At 42.1% G+C, this 22,099-nt stretch overlaps 2 protein-coding genes across 2 annotated transcripts in view; one reads left to right on the plus strand and one right to left on the minus strand.

The window, feature by feature from the left end:
- The window catches only part of STX3 (syntaxin 3), a gene marked incomplete at its 3' end in the record, with an annotated part of 143,598 nt that overhangs the window by 63,322 nt on the left and 58,177 nt on the right, over nt 1-22,099 (plus strand). The gene's annotated exons all lie outside the window — the stretch shown is intronic.
- Nucleotides 1,808-16,427, minus strand: CBLIF (cobalamin binding intrinsic factor; the record flags this gene model as incomplete). The annotated part of the gene is made up of 9 exons (XM_082845836.1): nt 1,808-1,869; nt 3,920-4,038; nt 6,199-6,400; nt 7,764-7,941; nt 11,963-12,144; nt 14,062-14,202; nt 14,618-14,731; nt 15,475-15,651; nt 16,349-16,427. 9 exons carry the CDS (start codon nt 16,425-16,427, stop codon nt 1,808-1,810), a joined length of 1,254 nt encoding a protein of 417 aa, XP_082701962.1.

Consider the following 22,099-nt stretch of genomic DNA (forward strand, 5'->3'; position numbering starts at 1 on the left):
AGAAAACTTAGAAACCAGAGAAACAAATAAACAAAAAGACATCAATCACTAATCATTCTATCCTGCAGAGATAACCACTGTCCCACCATGGGACGGGTGATATTGTGATGCTGTGTAGTCTGATTTCTTCACTTGGCTCTGCATGAACGTCTTTTCATGTCATCAAGTATTTACCTTCAAGATGAATTTTAGTGACTTATAAGAATCCCATGGTACAGACCCACCAGGGTTTACCTATGCATTGCTCTGTTTTGGGACATACCCATTGTTTCCATGTTTTCCATATTACAAACATTATGATGTGTTATGAGAGAGCACTTATTCACCGCTCCCTGAGGGTTTCTACCGTTGTAACAGTCCTGGTCTTTTTCGGGCATGCAGTGACTTACCTGATAGCTGTGATGGGTGTGAGGATCTGGGCCTGTGTGGTTCATGCCTCTTTCTCCCGGGAGCCAGATCATCACCAGAGAGCAGGTTCTTGCTCTGGGATGCCAGGAGGGGAGGCCTGTGATGGGGCCGTGAAGTCTGTCCACTTCTGGGCTTCAGTTTTAGGAACAGTATTGAGGCTGCATATCTAAGTTTTTTTCTCTAATTGTCCCAGCTGACATTTAGATTCTTATATATATCTGTGTCCTCTTATGATTTCCCCCTTTCTATAAATTTCAGAATTAGGACTTTTGGGGATCAAAGTGTACATCTTATGTCTTTTGTTACAAATGTTCATATTCTTCTCTAGAAAGTTTGTTCCAGTGTTGACTCCAACAAGCAGAATTTACCAGTTGATTGTCTTAAATTTTTCTCCCAAAGATCTGTACCTTCAGTATTTATATACATATGTAGGACAGGGTGAGATTATAGATCTATATATTATACCTAAAATGTTATATGTATTATTTATGGGACACAGTTATATATCTACATTTAATATATAAAACATATTATATGTTAAATTAATATTAAATACACATTATGTTCATATTAATATATTAAATACATAGATAAATTATATAAAATATATTTGAAATGTGATTTACGCAGAACAAATATTGGAAATAGAAGTTTGTGATATATCGATAACATGATTTACCTAGTTCTGAACCATCTGGGAGCTTCATATGAAATAATTTTGGTCACTTTATGTATGGATGAATGTGTGTACATATATATGTTTACACTAGGTGATTTGAAAAGGAGTACTTGGTATAAGAAATAAAAATAGAAGTTTTTTTTTTTTTTTTTTTTTTTTGCGGTACGCGGGCCTCTCACTGTTGTGGCCTCTCCCGTTGCGGAGCACAGGCCCCGGACACGCAGGCTCAGCAGCCACGGCCCACGGGTCCAGCCGCTCTGCGGCATGTGGGATCTTCCCGGACTGGGGCACGAACCCGTGTCCCCTGCATCGGCAGGCAGACTCTCAACCACTGCACCACCAGGGAAGCCCAAAATAGAAGTTTTAAAGATACATCCTTTCCTTTATAGAATAAAAGAGTGTGTTGGTTAATTAATCAAAAAGGTCAGAATGACCTTCCAGAATATCAGCGAGACGCCCCCTTTTCCCCCCTCACCCTAGGTTTAAATGATGACTGGGGGTCATTGTCTTGAGAAGCCGGACTTTTGCTTTCATGGGTCACAGATATTGAAACTCCAGTGAAGTTTGCATCATTTATTTTACATTGTGGTTTCCATGTTTTAACCAGGAATATGGTAGCCTTGTAAATGCCGACTTTTTTGCACAGATTTGAAATGAGGTGAAAAAAAAATTCCAGCCGTCCTCTGGGGACGTTTGATAGAAGCTCGATCCTTCTCCTCCTTAGTACCGTGTGAAGTTGGCTGTGATGTGCTCGCAGTTGAAGGGTATGTAGTCAGCAACTCCTGGAAACAAGCAGAGAACAACACGAGGTGCCCACGGTGCCCATAACCACACCACTCTCCCACGGGACCAGCCCATCAAATTGGTTAGAGAGACAAAATCGCCATAGAGTTGATTGGTATGAAGGGAGCATGGAACTGAGATTCAGGGGTCCTTGTTTCCAGGCTCTCAGTTGCCATGTGGAGCACGTCTTTGGCCAAGCCCCTTAGATTGTGCCAGCCTCCTTCCCTCATATACACTATTGTACTACTAGTATTTATGCTGAAGAATTATTTTCAGGATTAGAAATAATGATTGCCAAATGCCTCATGCAGTATCTGACACATAATAAGTATGCAAGAAAGTAATTTCTATTAAAAGGGCTTATGTAAGCCAAATTTAGAGCATTCAAGGCGGGAACTCATGTTCCGTTTAGAAGATTTTGTAAGAAGTGAGGAAGGGCAATGGGTTGAGAATTCTCATCTTTCTGGGCAGGAAGCACAGATGGTGACATAATCGATGATTCACTCTGAAGTAGCGAGGCATCAGAAAGCATGACAATTCCAGGCCCAGATCTTTTTGGATCTCAGAGGACTTGCTTTTCCCCAGAGAAGAAAAGTAACTGGCAGACATGAGAATTAGCCTGATCTGCGTTCCCAGGGCAGTTCTTGAGATGAAGGTGGTAAGAGAATTAATAACGATAGTGATTAGCATTTTTGAACAGATACCATGCAAAAGGCACTGAATTTACTCATTTCAAACACATTATTTCTAATCCTCACAATAACCTAAGAAATGGTTACTGCTCTTTCCATATTATAGCTGTGGGCACTGTGCCTCAGAGAAGATTCATTATTTGCCTAGTGTAGCTAGAAAATAAGAGAAGGGGCTTCAGGAATTCCCTGGTGGTGCAGTGGTTAGGACTCAGCGCTTTTACTGCTGGGCCCAGGTTTGATCCCTGGTCAGGAAACTAAGATCCTGCAAGCTGTATGGTGTGGCAAAAAAAAAAAAAAAAAAGAGAGACAGAGACAGAGAGAAAGGGATTCTAACCAAGGTTTATGTGACTCTAAGATCTTTCTTAAATGCTGTGCTACAATTCCACAAATTCTGACTGGCCAGATTTTTTTGTCAAATCCATGGTAGGCTCCGGGAAAAACGTCTCTCTCATTGTAATCTTGGATAATGAAGCATCTTGACAAAGAAGGGTGACAATGAACATCAGGTTAACTAGGTAACATCGTGCTTCGACAAAACCATAGACCAGTACTCTTTTTAAGCTGCAGGATGTTTTAGTATTTGCGCAAACATTTTAAAGATTGTTAAGGTTTTGCTGAAGTCTGAGTTTTATTCTTCCCACTTCCCCCACACAAACATTCTTCTTTCTGGTGACTTTTAACAACACTACAACAAAAGAAGGCGAAGAATGGATTTTGAGTGAAGCTGTGGCCTTGATTATCTGCTCTATCACATACTACATGGATGCCTTGGGCAAGTCCCTTTTTTGTTTGCGAGACTTAGTTTTTTCTTGTTGTAAAAAGAGTCACTAATGCCGTTGATGTATGAAATAAGATAACATTACTACATTAATAGATGTTATCTTATCCCTCTCATTTATTTCCCACTGGCTATGAATTCACTGTTCTTTTGCTTTACACATACGTGTTTAATTTGTTAACCCCCAATTGGCCATCTTCTTAGATCACACACTTAAAAAAAAATCTTTCTCACATCTGCTTTTTCCTTCTTTAGCTCTTACTACTTTAGGTCAATCCACTTTTCTTGTTCACTGGATATTTTCCCACTGGCTTGGGGTGGAGTTAGGATTCTTGATTTTTTCAAAAGCTTTTTTAGAGAGCTACCCGTCTGTTCTATCTATCCATCTATCTATCTATCAACACTGTATATATATTCATAATATATCTGCATATGTACATACGTATGTAACAGCTATATGTAAAATTATTGTATATACATAGAATCTCACAATTATTTATCGATTAAATTAAATATGGAAATGAAAGAATTAGCCTTCAAACGATGGAGAAAATGCCCACATTCCTTTTCTTCTCTCACCTTCATTTAAAGGTGTTTTGCCGCTCAGGAACTGCCAATACGTCTTGTGATTAACATTTTCAGCGATATTGTTAATAGAAGAGACCATAAGTCCCCAGGATGTCATTGTGGTTTCAAATCTGTAAGAATAAAATCATATACGATTAATACCTCACTTTAAGTCAGGCAATAAGAAGTTAAGATGAAGGGACAGAGACCTTCTAAATGCTTTAAAGATCAGAAAAAATCATGTTTCAAAGAGAAAACGCAAATGACTAATGAACATAAAATTACTTCACTTGGAATTAAATAAAAATAAAATGAACAGATTTTTTAAAAACCTATCATTAAGCAGATTTTTAAAATGTAAATGTCCAACAATGGACAAAAAAATTAGGTGAGAGATGGAATGAATATCCAAGATTGACTCTTTTGCAGTTATGAAAATCATATTTTTCAGTATTTTTCAGTGAAATGGGAAAATGCTTATGCAATAATATTAAGTGAAAATGTGGGATACACATTGTATCAGAAATATCTATCTATCTCGTTAATTATGGATCACAACTGTTTGTAATATGCATGGAGAAAATACCTATAAAATTATAAAAAATATCAACAGTGATTATATTATAGATAAGACTATAGATGTTTTGTTTTCTTCTTTATGCTTCCCCCCCTCAAAATTTCTCCTATGTGTATTTATTACATTTATAGTTAGGAAAAGTTAAATCAGGTAAAATTAAAGCTAAGCTTAGAGAAGAAGTAAAGTACATTCAGCAGGTTGTTGGAAAATTAAGTATTCTCGAAATGCGATCTTTATCTTGACCTGTTCTACAGAAGTTAGGGAAGTGATGGAGCTGGTCTGTGGGCAGCAGACACACGTGTACTTATCCTAACCCTGGAGAATAGATCCCACGTCACTCGTCTATTCCTTGGCCTTTGTCAGTCTTTCTCCTGGACAGCTCTCTGCAGAATTTGGATTGGGCCATCTTCCCTTTGAAAGTATCTCCTCTTTTCCTTTCCATGACCTGGCATCTTCCCCCTCCTCCTCCTATAGCTTAGGCTTCTCCATATTTCTCTACTGTTCCCTCGTTTTGCAAACCATAAACATTCCCCAAAGTTTAATGTTCTCCTTTGTGATTTATTTCTATATTTTTCCCTTTCCCAACTGGGTAGTAGAAAGAACATAAGAGTCAGTCAAATCTGGGTTCAGATCTCAATTCCTATAGTCTGCATGTTTTGTGATCTTCAGAATATTACTTAACCATTTTGGGCCTACGTGGTTCTGTCTGTAAAATGGGAATAATTATATCTGTCTCATGGTTTATTGGAAGCATTGTATCTGCCACCTACTACACTGTCCCTAACTTCAGTCGTCAACTCTATCAGATGACTATCCAATCTCTTTTGCTTGTCCTGACCTCTTTTTCTAGGACTTCCTTTATACCTCCAAAAGCTTCCTAATGTTTCTGTTTTGAATGCCAACAATTAATCATCTAACGGAATTAGGTTTTTCTCTGAAGGACCTTCTTTCTTCCTGACACTCCTACCAATAGTTTTGAAGCGTCTTGCTCTTGACCCCCACATGCAGTCACTCATGAGCCCTGGGACATCTTCCTTGGTATGAGTACATTTCTCCTAGATGAAGTCCCCATCAGTTTACAGCTTCATTTCTGTAGTCATGCCGTAGCTTTCCTCCTTGTCACTCATTCCCCAAACCAATGAACATTTTACAACATGACTTTTCTTACTCAGAAACTTTCAATGCTTCTCTGCAACATGAAGTCCGAATTCCTTAGCCTGGTATTTCAGGCTTTCTACAATATCACCCGATGTATCCTTCCAGACATCATTCATTTAATTCAGTCCTGTATTCTCTTGTCTCGTCAAGCTGGTCTACTCATTGACCCTAAATTCCTTGCTCAGTCCTGTCTCGAATGCTTTGTCCTCACCATGCCCCTCTTCCCAGAATACCATCCTTCCCTATCTTCCTGTATGGTACCTATTCTTTGAATGTGGTCCAAAGCCACCAGCCTTCCTTGACTCTTCTAATCCACACTGTGCTCTCTCTCCTTTGAATTCCTGTTTTAAAAACTCCATCTTATATTGACTTGAATGATTTAATTTTTATGAGAGCCTTGCCTAGCTACTAGATCGCAGGCTCCTCAGGGGGCTATTAAATAAAGATCTGTTACATGATCAGAAGGGAAAAAAGCAAGAAAATGAAGGAGGAAGAGAGAGAATGGGAATTCAGGTTGGGCTTGGGAGGAATGGTGAATGTCACTTGTAACACTCACTTGAATGTGGGGTTTTTGCGCTGTGCTTCCTCTAGGACAACAAGTAGCACTGATCCTCCTTTTACACTAACATTGATGGTCTCATTGAAGAGAAGCTCCACACTCCTCAGCTGGTTATTTATGGTGTATTTGACGGTGATATTGGATGCTGAGGTGGGAACACGGCTAGGATGGCTGGGCAGAGTTGGTTGCACCTCATGACCTGGGAAGAGCAAAGAGGCCAAATTTGTTAAAGATTATGGGGTTTGTAGTATAGGTACGAAATCTCTGTTATTGGCAGCTTATCCCAGAACACATTTTAAGAGATGACAGTGGTTTTGTGTCCTCTGTGGATTGTTCTGAAGAACTGGTGTGACCTATGAAGCTCTCATTTCCATCCTAGAGAATTGATCGTAGCTGAAGAACTGACAGCTAGCTTAATAACGAACGTTTATTTTGTTAAAAGGATTTGTCAGCTGAAGGGAGGGTTGTGAGCCCTAAGTCATGTATTTTACATGGTGCTCACTGTTCTCTTGGGGTTTTTTGTTAGCCCGAAGAATCTGGAAGCAAAGGTAGTAAGTTTCAGGCCATTTAACAAAATACCTGGGTACCTAGTGCAGAATCCTAGGAAGGACTCCATGGCCACCTTGTTCAAGTTGGGAAATCTTTGGGAAGCAGCCTAAGGAGTTAGTGAATGTGGCTATGTTTGGTACGATTGTGGTCAGGTTGCTTAATTGTGGTCTCTATAGATTCTGTACTGAGATAGACAAGGAGCTTACTTATCTCAGGAAGTCCATGCAACATAAGATGAATCATACTTTATGTTAGTATTTGATTAGAAAGAAGAGTTGGAGGAATCTATACCAAAGACTCTGGGGTGATAAATTTTTTTGCAGGACTCTACTTTCTAGATGTATATTTCTGCCATGTTTGAATTTTAAGTATCTCTGTATTATATTTGTAAATGGATAAAATAAAGATATTTCAAATAAAAAGGTAACGTGCCAGATTTCCACCCCATCCCTTTGGTGTGCTGTGCGCACATTTTTATATCTCCAAGTCCTGGCTGAAATGTCAACTCTGTTCTTCTCCTAAGGTTCCCAAACTCAATGATCGGTCATACTTTCTTTGCTTTTGCACTGTATATGGCTTCTATTTCTGTTTAATACTTATTTCATTCTTCCAAATATTGTAGTTTTTGTCTACATACCATCTCCTGACTTTGTAAAGAGCAGATATGATAAGATATTGCCTAGTGTTTGGTGCATTTGTCAAATGAATGAATGACATCATATGTTATTTGACTGTTAGGACCATGGATCTTCTCTCTCCACAAGCATCCAGCAAAATGACTTACCTATAGTAGGTTCTCAGTAAATGTGTGTCGAATGGAGTGGATGTGGGAGCAGAATTCTGAGGGCAGGACAGCATGGCTGTGTGCTAACACACAACTCTTGGGAACTGGCCCTGCCTACACGGCAGTCATGTATATAACAAGACCTTATGCCATTTAAAATTGGTCCACGTATCATTCCTGGCATAAGTTGCCACTTTATAGGGAGAGACAGATGTTAAAGAGTTCTTACCAGGGCTGCAAGACACGTGGGGCACATCTAGGTATGTCTTGCCTTTTAGGGAAGGGAGGATTTGGGCAATGGACATGGGGTTGTGGAATTTCCCCTCCTTCATCTCATCCAGTACAGAATCCATGGTCTGCTGGCAGTTCCACTCCTTCTTAGGTGGTTCAGGTGTCACGGAGAGAGCCTGGGGCCGGGGTGGGGGTGGGAGGGTGGGTAGAGAGAGAGAGACAGATTAGGTATAGCTGAGAGTTGGCCTTTATTAACCTTATAAGGGACAGACTTGATCACTAATCGTTGTGATCAACCAGAGTCCAAAACCGAAGCTGCACGAGGTTCAGGACATCTGTCATATTCACGGCTGTGTCCCCACTGCTTAGTTCAGTGTCTGTCACGTAGCAGTCACACAATAAATATCTGAGCTACACTCAGTTTCAGGGAGTGCTATTAGGGCTGCAGTATTTACTAACAGTTCTTGCATGTAGGAGGAGGATGAGAGCTGGCAAAGCAAGCTCCTGGGGAAGCTTTATTGTAGGACAACCTGGCCATCTAATGGTAGTAGACTTCTCTTGTTTTTTGTTGTTCTACACACCCTTTGGTGGACTCTTCCCACATTCTTTGATCATGTCAGTACTGTCAGCTAGAGGCTCCACGATCCTGGCCACAAGGGTGGACTCATGGGCTGGGCTAATCGTAGAGTACTATCCTTTTGGTGACAGTGATTGATTGACACATGCACGAATCAGAGTCCTTCTATGATACACAGACATTGGGAGAGAGAAACATTTCTTCCCCCTCGGTAGGGTTAGTAATCATGGAGGTGCTGGTGACCATCTTTCTCAGCCACTCTGAAGAAGCCATACAGCAGGAGAGAATGAGAAAAACCATGGCTGAGAGATGATGAAAGAGTGATCCCTGATGTGATTTGAGCCCTTTATTCTGATAAATCCTGAAATCACCTAATCGAGCCCTGGATCCCCCAGTTTCTGTGAAATAGTAAATGTCCATTTTTTTTTCTTAAGCAAAAATTATTTGGGTTTCTGTTATTTGCAAAATGAGTCTTGATGAATACACCAAGCAAGTCACTCTACTTTGCTGAGTTTTCTGTCTTACGGGTAAAATAGAAATCATAGCTCCTGCCTACCTTTGGGGCAGTCATTGGAGGTTCAGATGGGATGCTATGCAAAAGCATTTTGTAACGTTGTGTTGCGGAAGCTGTCCTTAACACCTCCCTGCCTTTACAGTTGTGCTGACTCATCCACCACAGCATGTTAATGGTCTGGGGTTGCTGATGACCCATTCACTTGAAGCTTTGAATGGGAAATGGGTGAAGGGAGGGGAACCAGAAATGGCTGTGAGCTAGAGGCAGTACTGTGAGCAACTAGGCAGTTTTGACAGGCTCTGTTAACCTCCATAACCATGACAATGGCTCTTCCCAGAGGCCCCTTTACAGGACAGTTTGGTTAAAGGGCATCAGTCAGGCTTTCCCAGCAATCGTATCTGTATCTTGTCCACTTGCCATATTCATATCCCAAATCCCACTAAGTGAGATGTATCCCCTTGGGATAAAACATCACAACACCAACTCTTTAGAAAGGAGTAATGCATTAGCCGGTTAGAAGTCAGTAATAACTTCGCATGAAGAAGTTTTACGTCCCCAAGTTAGGTTCTTGTCAGAGGAACCTTGAAAGTGTTGGAATATTTATGGAAGAAAGAGGAGGAAATGCCTCTGGGAAACAATGTGGGTGGCCTAGGTCACTTGAAGGGCACTGACAGCTGGCAGAGGGTGAGTGAAGGCTGCAAAGGAAGCTAAACATCACGTCTCTTCCACTGGGAGAGATCACAAATAATTATTAAATGCCACATTGTGCCTGTGACTTTTTTTATACCTTTGCTATCATGGGGAAAATGAAATTCCAGGAAATTCAATATTTGCCCAAGATGGTGGCCAATCTGGAATGCAAACCCAAGTTGTTACAGCCTTAGAAACCCTTTGTTTTTGACACCAGAACATTTGAGATTAGAAAAAGTTTATATAGTAGATATCTGGTGATTTCAGACCTCGGGCTGCCTGGGTAAACTCTGGTATAAGGCGGGTGGGGAGAGGTTATGTGTCCTAACTGACAAGTAATCCACGTGGCCTTTGCTATCTGGATGTGGGTGAGGTCCTGCCTTTTTCCAAGGAAAAACTTTAATTCCCAGGTACAGCTTTTCACGGTGTACTCTGCAGGTGCTAAAATCCCAAACAGAATGCACAAACCAAATTAGCAAAAGCAAACACTTCTCCGTCTGGCTCTAAGGTGAGCAAGGTTATTTTAAGTGAGTCACGAATAAAACTTGCCTTAGATTTCTTCAAGACTTCCTTTGTTCCTCCACAAAGCTTTCTAGACCTGAGGCCTGGGAAAGCTTTTGTATGATTCAGCCATAAAAACAAACAGTGTTTTGCTCTCTGACAAAATTTTATTGACCGCGACATGACGTAGAAACTGACTTTATTTTCGTTAGTTGGTCCTATAGCGCATTGGAGTGGGGACTTCGTATTTACTCTTATGTTTAACGTGAACTAATTTCTAGTCTATTTATGCCCTTTGCTCATTTTTTAATCTTAATTTTAAAAAATATTTTAAAAATTGAGATGTAATTGACATATAACATTATCTTTGTTTCAGGTGTAGTAACAAATGATTTGATATTTGTATATATTGTCAAATGATCACAGTAAGTCTAGTTAACATTCATCACCACACATAGTTTCGCATTTTTTATATTGTGATGAGAACTTTTAAGACTTACTCTCAGTAACTTTCAAATATATAACACAGTATTATTAACAATAGTCACCACGCTGTACATTACGTCACTAATTTTTAATGTATAGAATATCAGACCAGTCTCCAACCCCCTGCACTAGTTCAGAGCTAAATTAGGTTTAGGGTGGGCATTGTAACTCCATGGTTCTGTTTCTTTATTTTTTATTGATGTATAGTTGATTTACAATATTATTTTAGTTTCAGGCATATGGTATAGTGATTCAGTATTTTTGCAGATTATACTCCATTATAGATTATTACAAGATAATGGCTATAATTCTCTGTTCTATACAGTATACCCTTGTTGCTTATCTATTTTATACCTAGTAGTTTGTACCTGTTAGTCCCATACCCCTAATTTGTCCCTCCCGCCTTCCCTCTCCTCTTCGGTAACCACAAGTTTGTGTATAGGTGATATCATGCAGCATTTATCTTTATTTGCTTGTTTTAATTCACTAGGCATGATATTACGATTCTCTGTTTCTTGGGATTTCCAAGTTGGGAAGGTCACGATGTAGTTTTTCTGTTAATCCCATGGGGCATTTTGAGACTCTGGAGCATAAATTTCTTAGTTTCGACTACAGGATTTGGCCACAGATGACCCTTTAATTTTTGATTCTAGTTGGTTCTCTCTCCCCATTATTATTGGTGTGTTTTCCAGGGGAAGATGTTGCCCTAATCAACGGAAGGGGAGGTGTGTGTGTGTGTGGGGGGGGTTGTATTTGGAGCTATATCAAGCAGCATCTTATAGAATCCAAGCCTGAGACTCTCTACTAGAGAAGCATAGGACTGAGCATAGATTTGATGACCAGACACATCTGGCACTGACATGTATTAGGGATCTTTGTGAGGTTGAACTGAGACTGAGATAGTAAAGGACCTTGGCAAAGATTAGATGTCCAGGCAGTTTTAGATTATTTTCATTAATCATTTTGAATACAATCCCACCTTTTCTTGGATCAAGGTAAAGATCTGATAAAAGAACACTTGATTGGCAGCATGGAATTAGAAGATTCAATATTTTTTGAGGACCTCCTTGAATATCGTTATTTTCTAATACACCAAACTTTCAATTGTCTATAATTATTATGAACAAACTGATCATTATTCATAATAAACCAATACATTTCTTGGATTTATTTATTTATTTCTTTTTCCCATAGAAGGGAAAAGAGTTCATGCATATTTGATTTTATACTTTACCTGTGAGGTAGGGATGAATTAACACGTACCTGTATTTCACCAGTAGAGAAACTGAGGCACAGGTGCCGTAAGGAATCTACCTCTAGTCACAGTAGCTGGTCCTCCACAGAGATACTACCAGAAGCCTGGTCTCTTGGTCCTACAATCCAGGCTTAGGGACATGGACCCAGCGAAGTGCATCAGTGACGCATTTACCTGCATGGCAAGGCCAGTGCTGTAGATGTTTCCGATGATGCCGTTGTCTAGGATGCTCATGCTGATATTCTCCACAGTGTTCTTTAGTACCTGGCTGAACAGGGCTCTGTAACCTTCCTCTGAACCTATGGGGATCTTGTTGTACATACAGGTCAGAGCCAAGGTCACCACTGCTCCTGTGTCTGAGAATCACAGCACGGGATAAGACAACCACCACCACCACAATATGAACAGCTAACAGTTGTGTGCTTATTGTGTTCAGGTTCATCATCTCCTTTACCCTTCAGGACAATCTGTGAAATAGGACCTATAATTATCCCCATTTAGGGGACGAGGAAATGAAGGCTCAGAGAGGTTAGGTAACTGCCCAAGGCCACACACCTGAATGCAGATGTGTATGACTCCACAGCTCATGCTTTGAATGAAAGTCGACTAGCAACATTTTCAATCCCACTTCTCTTGTCCCAATGTTTATCTTTCAAGATGTCAGCAGTTGGTGAAGGTCCAGCCATCACCACCTCTCACTGAACTCCTCTCTGTCAATCCAGAAAAGAGACTACACTACAACAAGTGTAGTCTCTTTTCTGGATTCCTTTAGCATTTGTTGTTTGTACCTGTTTTGCAATCTCAGCACTGTCTGCTGTTAACTGTGCCCTGTGAGTTCTCAGATGGGGGGAGGGCGGGGATTTTCATCTCCCATAGTACCCAGCACAAGGGCTTTTTTCATTATTTCATTCTTATTATGTGTGAACTGAATGGGCAAAAACTCTGGCATGACGAGACCAGAAGAAATCCAAGACTTGCCAGATGGCATTTTTTTCATCGATCTTTCCCTCCCCACCCTAATCTCCACCCAAAATTTCATCACCTCATTAAGGATGAAAACGTTGGCAAAGAAGCCCCAATTTCCTGAACTGGCAGAGAGGCCCCAGCAATGCATGAGGTCCCAGATGGGAAACAGAGGCCAGTGTGTGTTTGACCCATGGGGAGGATACTTGAGTAAATACCTACCTGTGTGCTGGTCTGCTAAAGCCTGAAAAGAGAGAGGTTGCTGATGCGGCACGTATAAGGGGTGAAAACCTGAGATAATCCTGTTGCTTAGATAGTGGTAGAGGAGAAAAGATGACCACCAATGAGGGACATAACAGTGCCCCCCCCAGAGGGCATCATACAGAGAAGGGATCGTTATGTGCAGAAGAAGGACATGGTGTGGTAGAGGATAGAGCTTCCATTCACAAGCAGCCACGTGCTTGCAGGATGAAGGAATAAGATGGTTCCAGTGCATCCTTGAAGGGGAGCATTATGGGTTTAGTGTTCAGAGGGTAGCTGTTTAGTTAAAGAGAATATCTGGGGACTTCCCTGGTGGGGCAGTGGTTAAGAATCCGCCTGCCAACGCAGGGGACACGGGTTCGAGCCCTGGTCCGGAAAGATCCCACATGCCGCGGAGCAACGAAGCCCGTGCGCCACAACTACTGAGCCTGCACTCTAGAGCCCGTGAGCCACAACTACCGAGCCTGCACTCTAGAGCCCGCGAGCCACAACTACTGAAGCCCGCGTGCTGCAACTACCGAAGCCCACGCACCTAGAGCCCATGCTCCAGCCCCGCTCGCCGCAACTAGAGAAAGCCCACGAACAGCAACAGAGACCCAACACAGCCAAAAAAAAGAAAAGAATATTTGGATGTAGTAAGGAGGAGCATCGAGAAGAATAGAGTGTGGAAGCATCAGCAGCGACTAAAGAGGAGGTTCAGGGCGGGACTGAGTCCGACACTGATTTGATAATTTAATCACTCGTCTGGGAGCAACTCCTGCCTTGGATGACGTATTTATTGTTCTCAGTGGAGATTCTGATTTGTCTGTAACTGTCAGACGTGGCAAGTATTGTCCTGGTTTCTGTTTTATTTTCTCTCTTTCATTTATACCTTAATTCACATGTCCAACAAATATTTGCCCAGTATCTCTCATCTCCAGGCATTTTCATGGTCCTCAGCTCCTCTTCCATGGAAAGCTCCCCCCATCCCACTTTCCCTCCAGCTCTACCCTTCAGTGACCTTGATGTTCCCAGCTCGGGGCACTGTGTGAAAGTGGTAACCGACTCACCCACGTCGAAGGGAGAGGAATTGGCCAGCAGGCTCTTGGCAAAGCGGGCTGCTACGGGTAAGGTCGTCGCCGGGTGTTTCTGGCACAGCGCCAAGATCGCCAGGCTGGGCCCATAGAAGGATGAAGCAGGGATATTGAGGCCTTGGAAAGGGATAGAGGGCCTTCATAAGACTCACGTTCACTGTAAAGAAGATATTTGTGAAAAAGGAAAAGCTAAACCTTTTAAAGATACATTGCCAGAAAACCTGTCCAAAAGGAAAGATACCATATGGCAAGAGATAACTTCCATGTGTCTCAGAATAAGACTGTCATCTGGCGTGAGAACAGAATAAGAGGGATGCTGCTGTCCTCAATGATGGCATAGAACTGTTTGCCTGGGATAGTGGTCTTTTCTAGTTCATTGCATTGGAAGTGGAGCTCTCACTTGTGGGATCATCAGAGGTACTTTGTGTCTCTTGCCTAAACTTCCACTCTCCCTTCCTTTTTCTTTATAGATTTAAAATTCTCAGGAAAAGCCATTTGCCTCACTTCCCCCTCCCTTCTGATGAGGTCTTACTGGAAGGTGCCCAGTTCTCCATTTGTCTCTGTAGAATCGATACTTTGTTCCCAGGGTCGTGGCAGGAGGAGGTGAGGGCCATAATGGTGAGGGCAAGCTGACCAACGGTAAGGTCTGTGGAAGAGAGAACAATATAGTTAAACAAAGGCGTTCTCAGGGGAGAGCACCAGGGGCCAGGCTGAGCTCTCTGCTTCTTTCCAGATCATTTCGATTTTTTAAATAATGTGATTAGTTTTTTGATCTTTCTCAAGGAAAGAAGTATGGAAAAACATTGAAGAAGTATGGACAAACATTAAATAGGCCATTAATCTAGTGGCCTCTATGTGACTTGACAACCCCATCAGGAATTCCTGGTATCTGTTTAGAAAAGCAGCAAGAATACCCATACAAATTCATATATTAAAAAAATGTATAGTTACAAGATAATTTTAACTTTACTCAAGTTTATCTAATTTGAACCTGAAGGCAACTCCTGTGAGGTAGGCAGAACAGAGATTTTATTATTATTGTTATTGTTGTTATTGCTATTAGTGTTATTGTTATTAGAATTATTTGCATTTCGCAAATGACGACCGTGTGGTTGATGGGGATCTGTGACTAGTTCAAGGTCACAGAATTAGTAAGTGGCAGAGCCAGACCTGGAAATCCGCTCTTTTACATTTAATCTAGAGCTCTTTCTGCTTTGCTGCCCTCCTGTGTGAATGCCCTGACTTCACACATGAGTCCTTCCAGGGATGCAGGGAAAGGTGTTCGGGTGATTCAGGTACCATCACAGGTAGCACTGGGGTGGGGGGACATGGAGGTGGGCCCTGGGGATGGAGATTCAGGGAGCGGGCAGAGGGGCCCTGGCTTCTCACCAGCTGTGTCACTGTCCATGAGCTTGAAAGTCAGGTTCTTCTGGGCCTCCAAGTTGTAGGCTCCGGCCAGGTTCATGGCAATAAGGATGCTGGGGTTTGGGAAGGCAGAGTTGACCACGGAGCTCTCCATGAGCACTTGGATGCCATTAACCAAGGGCTGCTCTGCTAAGGGAACAGCTGCAGGGGACAAAGCCGTTTACCAAACCCCTCATCCTCATTCCGTCTTCTCAGAAACATGTTTCCTGTGTCTCTTAGGAGAAGACAGGATTAGCCTTGGTATCCTCAGGGATGCTCCCTTTGGGGTGATTATTAAAGAGCAATGGAGAAAACACTGGGCTTTGTCTTTGGAGGCCAATTAGTCCCTACATCTTCCCAAATAGCCTTTATCTTTAAGAAAGTGATTTTTCACTTAGTAACGTCGAGCACTATGGCTCACAGACATTTCATGCTATTTCTAGCATGTTCCTAGAAGTCACTGATTTCCTTGCATCCATTTTTTTCTCCCTCTTACATGACAAATATGAAAGATTTGGGATATGACCTATCCTCAGCGGGTACCCAACGTTCTCACTAATAGTGGTACCTGGTCAGAACAGCCACTGAAGACCTTTCTCTGTATCATCAACCATCATTCCTGCAATGATATTTCAATTTCTCTTAAAGTAAAATGCATAGACTCGCCTCTCAAAGAACTTATGCTGTTAAGTCAGGAAAGATGAACCACACACACTCACACCCTGACTCACCCGCTTTGGAACTCCTAGAGTGATCACTGTTTCCAGGCACTGTCTCATGAGCAGACTTCAGTGTCTGAGGTTTCTGCCTATCCCCAGGGTAACTGCTTCCCTGACCTTGGAAAAAATGCTCTACTCACAGCATGAGCTTCGGGTCTGGGTGCTGGTCCCAGTCATAGCCCAGAGAAGGGTCAGGAGTTGGAGGGTGACCCGGGTCATCCCACTGTCTCCTGTCCACGTCTCCCGTTCACAAGTCCCAGTGTTTGCAAGTAGAGTATTTCTCTACTCTTTCTTATATATGCTTCTCTTTGTAAAACAGTCTGCTCTCCTCCCCCATCCTCCAGACACTCCTAACCACTTGTGCTGACTGCACTCTCCGAGATAAAACTATCCACTTGCTTATCTAAGTTTACCTACGATAGAGCCTCCAAGGTGCCTGAAGGTCACATGTAGGCCGCACAGTCATAGGAGACACTCAGGGCTTACATGTGGTGAAGGCAGCGATGACCAAGTGTCCTTTACTAAAATCCTGGCAGGCTGGCTAACGTGCGAATGTAACAGCGACCTTCTCCTAAGCCTTTGCGCACCCAGACCGCCTCTCGGCAACCACTTCATTGGGGTTTGGGGGATCCCTAAGGCAGCACCTCACAGTCTGAGGCACTTGCTTTACAATAAGCCCTCTTGGCTCTCAGGCGAGCATCAGCCAGGTGAGGTCTGGCTTTATGCAATGAATTAAATTGGCGTGGCCTGGGTTCCAGCCTAGGCTCTTTGAAGTTGTTTGATGCTGGGAAAGCAATGGGCCATAAATGGTTTTCTTTGATTTCTCTTTCCTTATCTGGGGATGAAAGCAGTCTCAAACACCCTGGGCTTTCAGATATTATCTTTGAAAGTAAGTAATTGCAAAACGTGAGCTCAGTGAACTATATTAAGTAATATGTATATATTAAAAAATGTTTTTAGAATTGTAGCTGTATAATAAAGCAAAGTATATCTCCCCCTCACACAGAGAACTGGAAGTAATGAGATTACGAAGGAGGGGGCTAGTTTTTTTTCTAACCACCGCATTTTAAGTAGCTCCTTTTAGGAGGCCATTCTCACAGTGACTCCCAGCTTAGACTGACACAACATTGTAAATCAACTTATACTCCGATAAAAATTGAGAAAATATACCATATGATGAAAAAGCAAAAAGAAAAATTCAAATTCCTTTTAACGACCTCCAGGCCCTGTAAGATCTGGCATCTGGTTTCCTTCTGGACTTCACCTCCACCCACTTTCTCCTTTGTTCACTCTGTTCCAGCAGCACTTCTTGTTCCTTGAACCCATCAGCCACCTTTGCTCTTGCTGTCCTCTCTGCCTGGGAAATCCTTACTCCAAATACTCTCATGGTGGCTCCCTCACTTCTTTCATGTCTCCGCTCAAAGGTCAGCTTTTAGAGAAGCCTTCCAGACCATTACATATGAGACAGCCTCACCTCCCTGACACCCACCGTGCCCCTTACCTGCTCTAGCGCCTCACCCTCTGTCATACTCTATGTGTAGTTCACTTACTGTATGTCTCCTTCCCCACTAGCATGTCTGCTCCAAAGGGGCAGGAGCTTAATCTATTTTGTACACTGCTTTGTCCCAGGTACTTGAGACACTACCCAGCTCACAGTAGGAATCAAATGAATACTTAAAAAATTATTTATTTACTTTTTTATTTCATTTCATTTTATTTATTTCATTTCATTTTTTAGTTTCTGGTATACAGCAGAGTGATTCAGTTCTATATTCTTTTCTATTTTGTTTACTACAGGATATTGAATATAGTTCCCTGTGCTATACAGTAGGACCTTGTTATTTATCTATTTTATATATAGTAGTTTGTATCTGCTAATCCCCAAATCCTAATTTATCACTCCCCCACCCCCTTTCCCCTTTGGTAACCATAGTTTGGTTTCTATGTCTGTGAGTCTGTTTCTGCGTTGTAAATAAGTTCATTTGTATCATATTTTAGATTCCACATGTAAGTATCTTATGATATTTGTCTTTCTCTGTCTGACTTACTTCATTTAGTATGATAATCTCTAGGTCCATCCATGTTGCTGCAAGTGGCATTATCAAATGAATACTTTTTTTTTTTGCGGTATGCGGGCCTCTCACTGTTGTGGCCTCTCCCGCCGCGGAGCACAGGCTCTGGATGTGCAGGCTCAGCGGCCATGGCTCACGGGCCCAGCCGCTCCACGGCATGTGGGATCCTCCCGGACCAGGGCACGAACCCGCGTCCCCTGCATCGGCAGGCGGACTCTCAACCACTGCGCCACCAGGGAAGCCCAAATGAATACTTTTTGAATGAGTGAATTAATGAACAAATATATAGCATGGGTGATAAAAAAAAAGCATTTTTTTTTCTTTCTTGGACTAATTTGGTGGTTTCATAGGTGAGAACGCAGGATACGTATTGGGGTGTGCTAGACAGCTTCTAACATCGACCCATGTTCCCACCTCCTGGCATTCATGCTCTTATGTAATTAATCCCCTTCTCTCGCGTGTGGGCTGGCCTTGCCTCTAATAAATATAATACAGCAAAAGTGATGGGGTGAGGTTGCAGTAGACCGGCTCCGTCTTGCTTGCAGTCTCTCTGGCTCTTCTTGCTTTTTGCTCTGATGAAGCAGCTGCTGCGCTGTAAGACGCCTTACGGAGGGGCCGGTGCAGCAAAGAACTGAGAGCAGCTTCTATCCCACAGCCAGGGAGGAAAGAATCCCGCCAAGGGTCACGAGAACGAGCTTGAAGGCAGATCCTTCCTCAGTTGAGCTTTGAGATGTAAGCAGCCCCAGCCCATATCTTGATTGTAGCCTCATGAAAGACCATGAGCTAGAGGACCCAGGTAACCTGTCCCTGGATTCCTCCCCCATAGATACTGTGAGATAATAAGTGTTGTTGTTTTAAGCCATTAAGCTTTAGGGTGACTTGTTATACAGCCGTATATCACTAATACACAGCCTTTGGTGGGGGATGAAGCCAGAAAGACAATTTTGGTCTGCATGGTAGAGAGCCTTGTATGCCCTATGAAGGAGTAGAATAATTCCCCCACCTTCAAGACGTCCATATCCTAATCTCTGGAATCTGTGAATATGCTAAGTTACATGGTAAAGGTGAGACAGGCTGGGACCTGGGACCCTTTGTGCTGTGCTGCAACGCTTGAACCTGGACAAACGTCTCCCTGAGCAGCAAAATACAAAGAAACTATAAGGGTCTAAAAATAACTTCATGAATGTGCAGTTGGGGCAAATTCTGGACAAAAAATACAAAAAGACCAAACAAGCTCAACTGGCACCTCTGAAGAGCTGGGAGCAAAAGCAGGGTACCTCCTGTGCACAACACCGCCAAAGGGGTGGGCAGACCACCTAGCCACCCCCCAGGCCCGAGCCCCGGACACATCCCTACCTTCACCCCCACGTAAGGAACCAGCTTGTTCCTGCTTGGGAAGTGAGCTAGCAAGGGAACATGATACTTGTTCTTGTTGCCCCCTGCTGTGGCAGGGGTCCCAATAAAGCCTTGCCTGAATTTCTTGTCTGGCCTCTGATCAATTTCTACTGACTAAGGAGTCCAAAAACAAAGGGAATTAAGGTCATTATTAAAATGACTTTAAAATAGGAAGACTATTGTAGGTTATCTCGATGGACCCAATATAATCACAGGAGTCCATAAGTGAAAGAGGGAGGCAGGAGACTTAGAGAAGGAGATGTGATGAAGGAAGCAGAGGTCAGCATGATACAATTGCTGGCCTTGAAGGCGGCGGGGCCATGAGCTTAGGAGCGCAGGATTCCTCCAGAAGCTGGAACACACAAGGAAATGGATTCTCCCCCTAGAAGCTCTTGAAGAACACAGCCCTTTCAACACTGATTTTAGCCCAGTGAGTCCCAGTTCAGACTGCTGACGGCCAGAAGTGTAGGAGAATATATCTGTCTTTGTTTTAAGCCAGTACATTTGTGGTAATTTGTTAGAGCAGCAGCAAGAATCTAATACAGGATTAGGAACCAGCATGGTGCTGACCTTGGGTTCCAGAGCCTGCTTGTAACAGTCCTGAGATAACCCGTGCACACCTGGTGTGCCTGCTCTTTGAACACATACTTTCTTGTAAATTACGTTACAGCCACGGTATTGCTTCAAGACTAATGTTGACACAGTTGTTTCTATTAGCAAATAACGTTCAGAACAGGAACCCCAGAGGCTATACTTTCTTTTTTTAAAATTTAATTTATTTTTTTATACAGCAGGTTCTTATTAGTCATCCATTTTATGCACATCAGTGTATACATGTCAATCCCAATCTCCCAATTCATCCCACTACCACCCCCCACCCCCGCCGCTTTCCCCCCTTGGTGTCCATATGTGTTTTCTCTACTTCTGTATCTCAATTTCTGCTCTGCAAACCGGTTCAGCTGTACCATTTTCTAGGTTCCACATATATGCGTTAATATACGATATTTGTTTTTCTCTTTCTGACTTACTTCTCTCTGTATGACAGTCTCTAGATGCATCCACGTCTCTACAAATGACCCAGTTTAGTTCCTTTTTATGGCTGAGTAATATTCCATTGTATATATGTACCACATCTTCTTTATCCATTCGTCTGTCTATGGACATTTAGGTTACTTCCGTGACCTGGCTATTGTAAACAGTGCTGCAATGAACATTGGGGTGCATGTGTCTTTTTGAATTATGGTTTTCTCTGGGTATATGCCCAGTAGTGGGATTGCTGGGTCATATGGTAATTCTATTTTTAGTTTTTTAAGGAACCACCATACTGTTCTCCATAATGGCTGTATCAATTTACATTCCCACCAGCAGTGCAAGAGGGTTCCCTCTTCTCCACACCCTCTCCAGCATTTGTTGTTTGTAGATTTTCTGATGATGCCCATGCTAACTGGTGTGAGGTGATACCTCATTGTAGTTTTGATTTGCATTTCTCTAATAATTAGTGATGTTGAGCAGCTTTTCATGTGTCTCTTGGCCATCTGTATGTCTTCTTTGGAGAAATGTCTGTTTAGGTCTTCTGCCCATTTTTGGATTGGGTTGTTTTTTTTTTTACTATTGAGCTGCATGAGATGTTTATATATTTTGGAGATTAACCCTTTGTCCATTGATTCATTGGCAAATATTTTCTCCCATTCTGAGGTTTGTCTTTTGGTCTTGTTTATGGTTTCCTTTGCTGTGCAAAAGCTTTGAAGTTTCATTACGTCCCATTTGTTCATTTTTGTTTTTATTCCATTACTCTAGGAGATAGATCAAAAAATATCTTGCTGTGATTTATGTCAAAGAGTGTTCTTCCTATGTTTTCCTCTCAGAGTTTTATAGTGCCCGGTCTTACATTTAGGTCTCTAATCCATTTTGAGTTTATTTTTTTGTATGGTGTTAGGGAGTGTTCTAATTTCATTCTTTTACATGTAGCTGTCCAGTTTTCCCAGCATCACTTACTGAAGAGACTGTCTTTTCTCCATTGTGTATCCTTGCCTCCTTTGTCATAGATTAGTTGACCATAGGTGCGTGGGTTTATCTCTGGGCTTTCTATCCTGTTCCATTGATCTATATTTCTGTTTTTGTGCCAGTACCATCTTGTCTTGATTACTGTAGCTTTGTAGTGTAGTCTGAAGTCAGGGAGTCTGATTCCTCCAGCTCCATTTTGTTCCCTCAAGACTGCTTTGGCTATTCGGGGTCTTGTGTGTCTCCATACAAATTTTAAGATTTTCTGTTCCAGTTTTGTAAAAAATGCCATTGGTAATTTGATAAGGATTGCATTGAATCTGTAGATTGCTTTGGGTAGTATAGTCATTTTCACAATGTTGATTCTTCGAATCCAAGAACATGGTATATCTCTCCATCTGTTGGTATTATCTTTAATTTCTT

Source organism: Leucopleurus acutus (genome assembly GCF_964270905.1).
Source record: "Leucopleurus acutus genome assembly, chromosome: 8".
Lineage (NCBI taxonomy): Eukaryota > Metazoa > Chordata > Mammalia > Artiodactyla > Delphinidae > Leucopleurus > Leucopleurus acutus.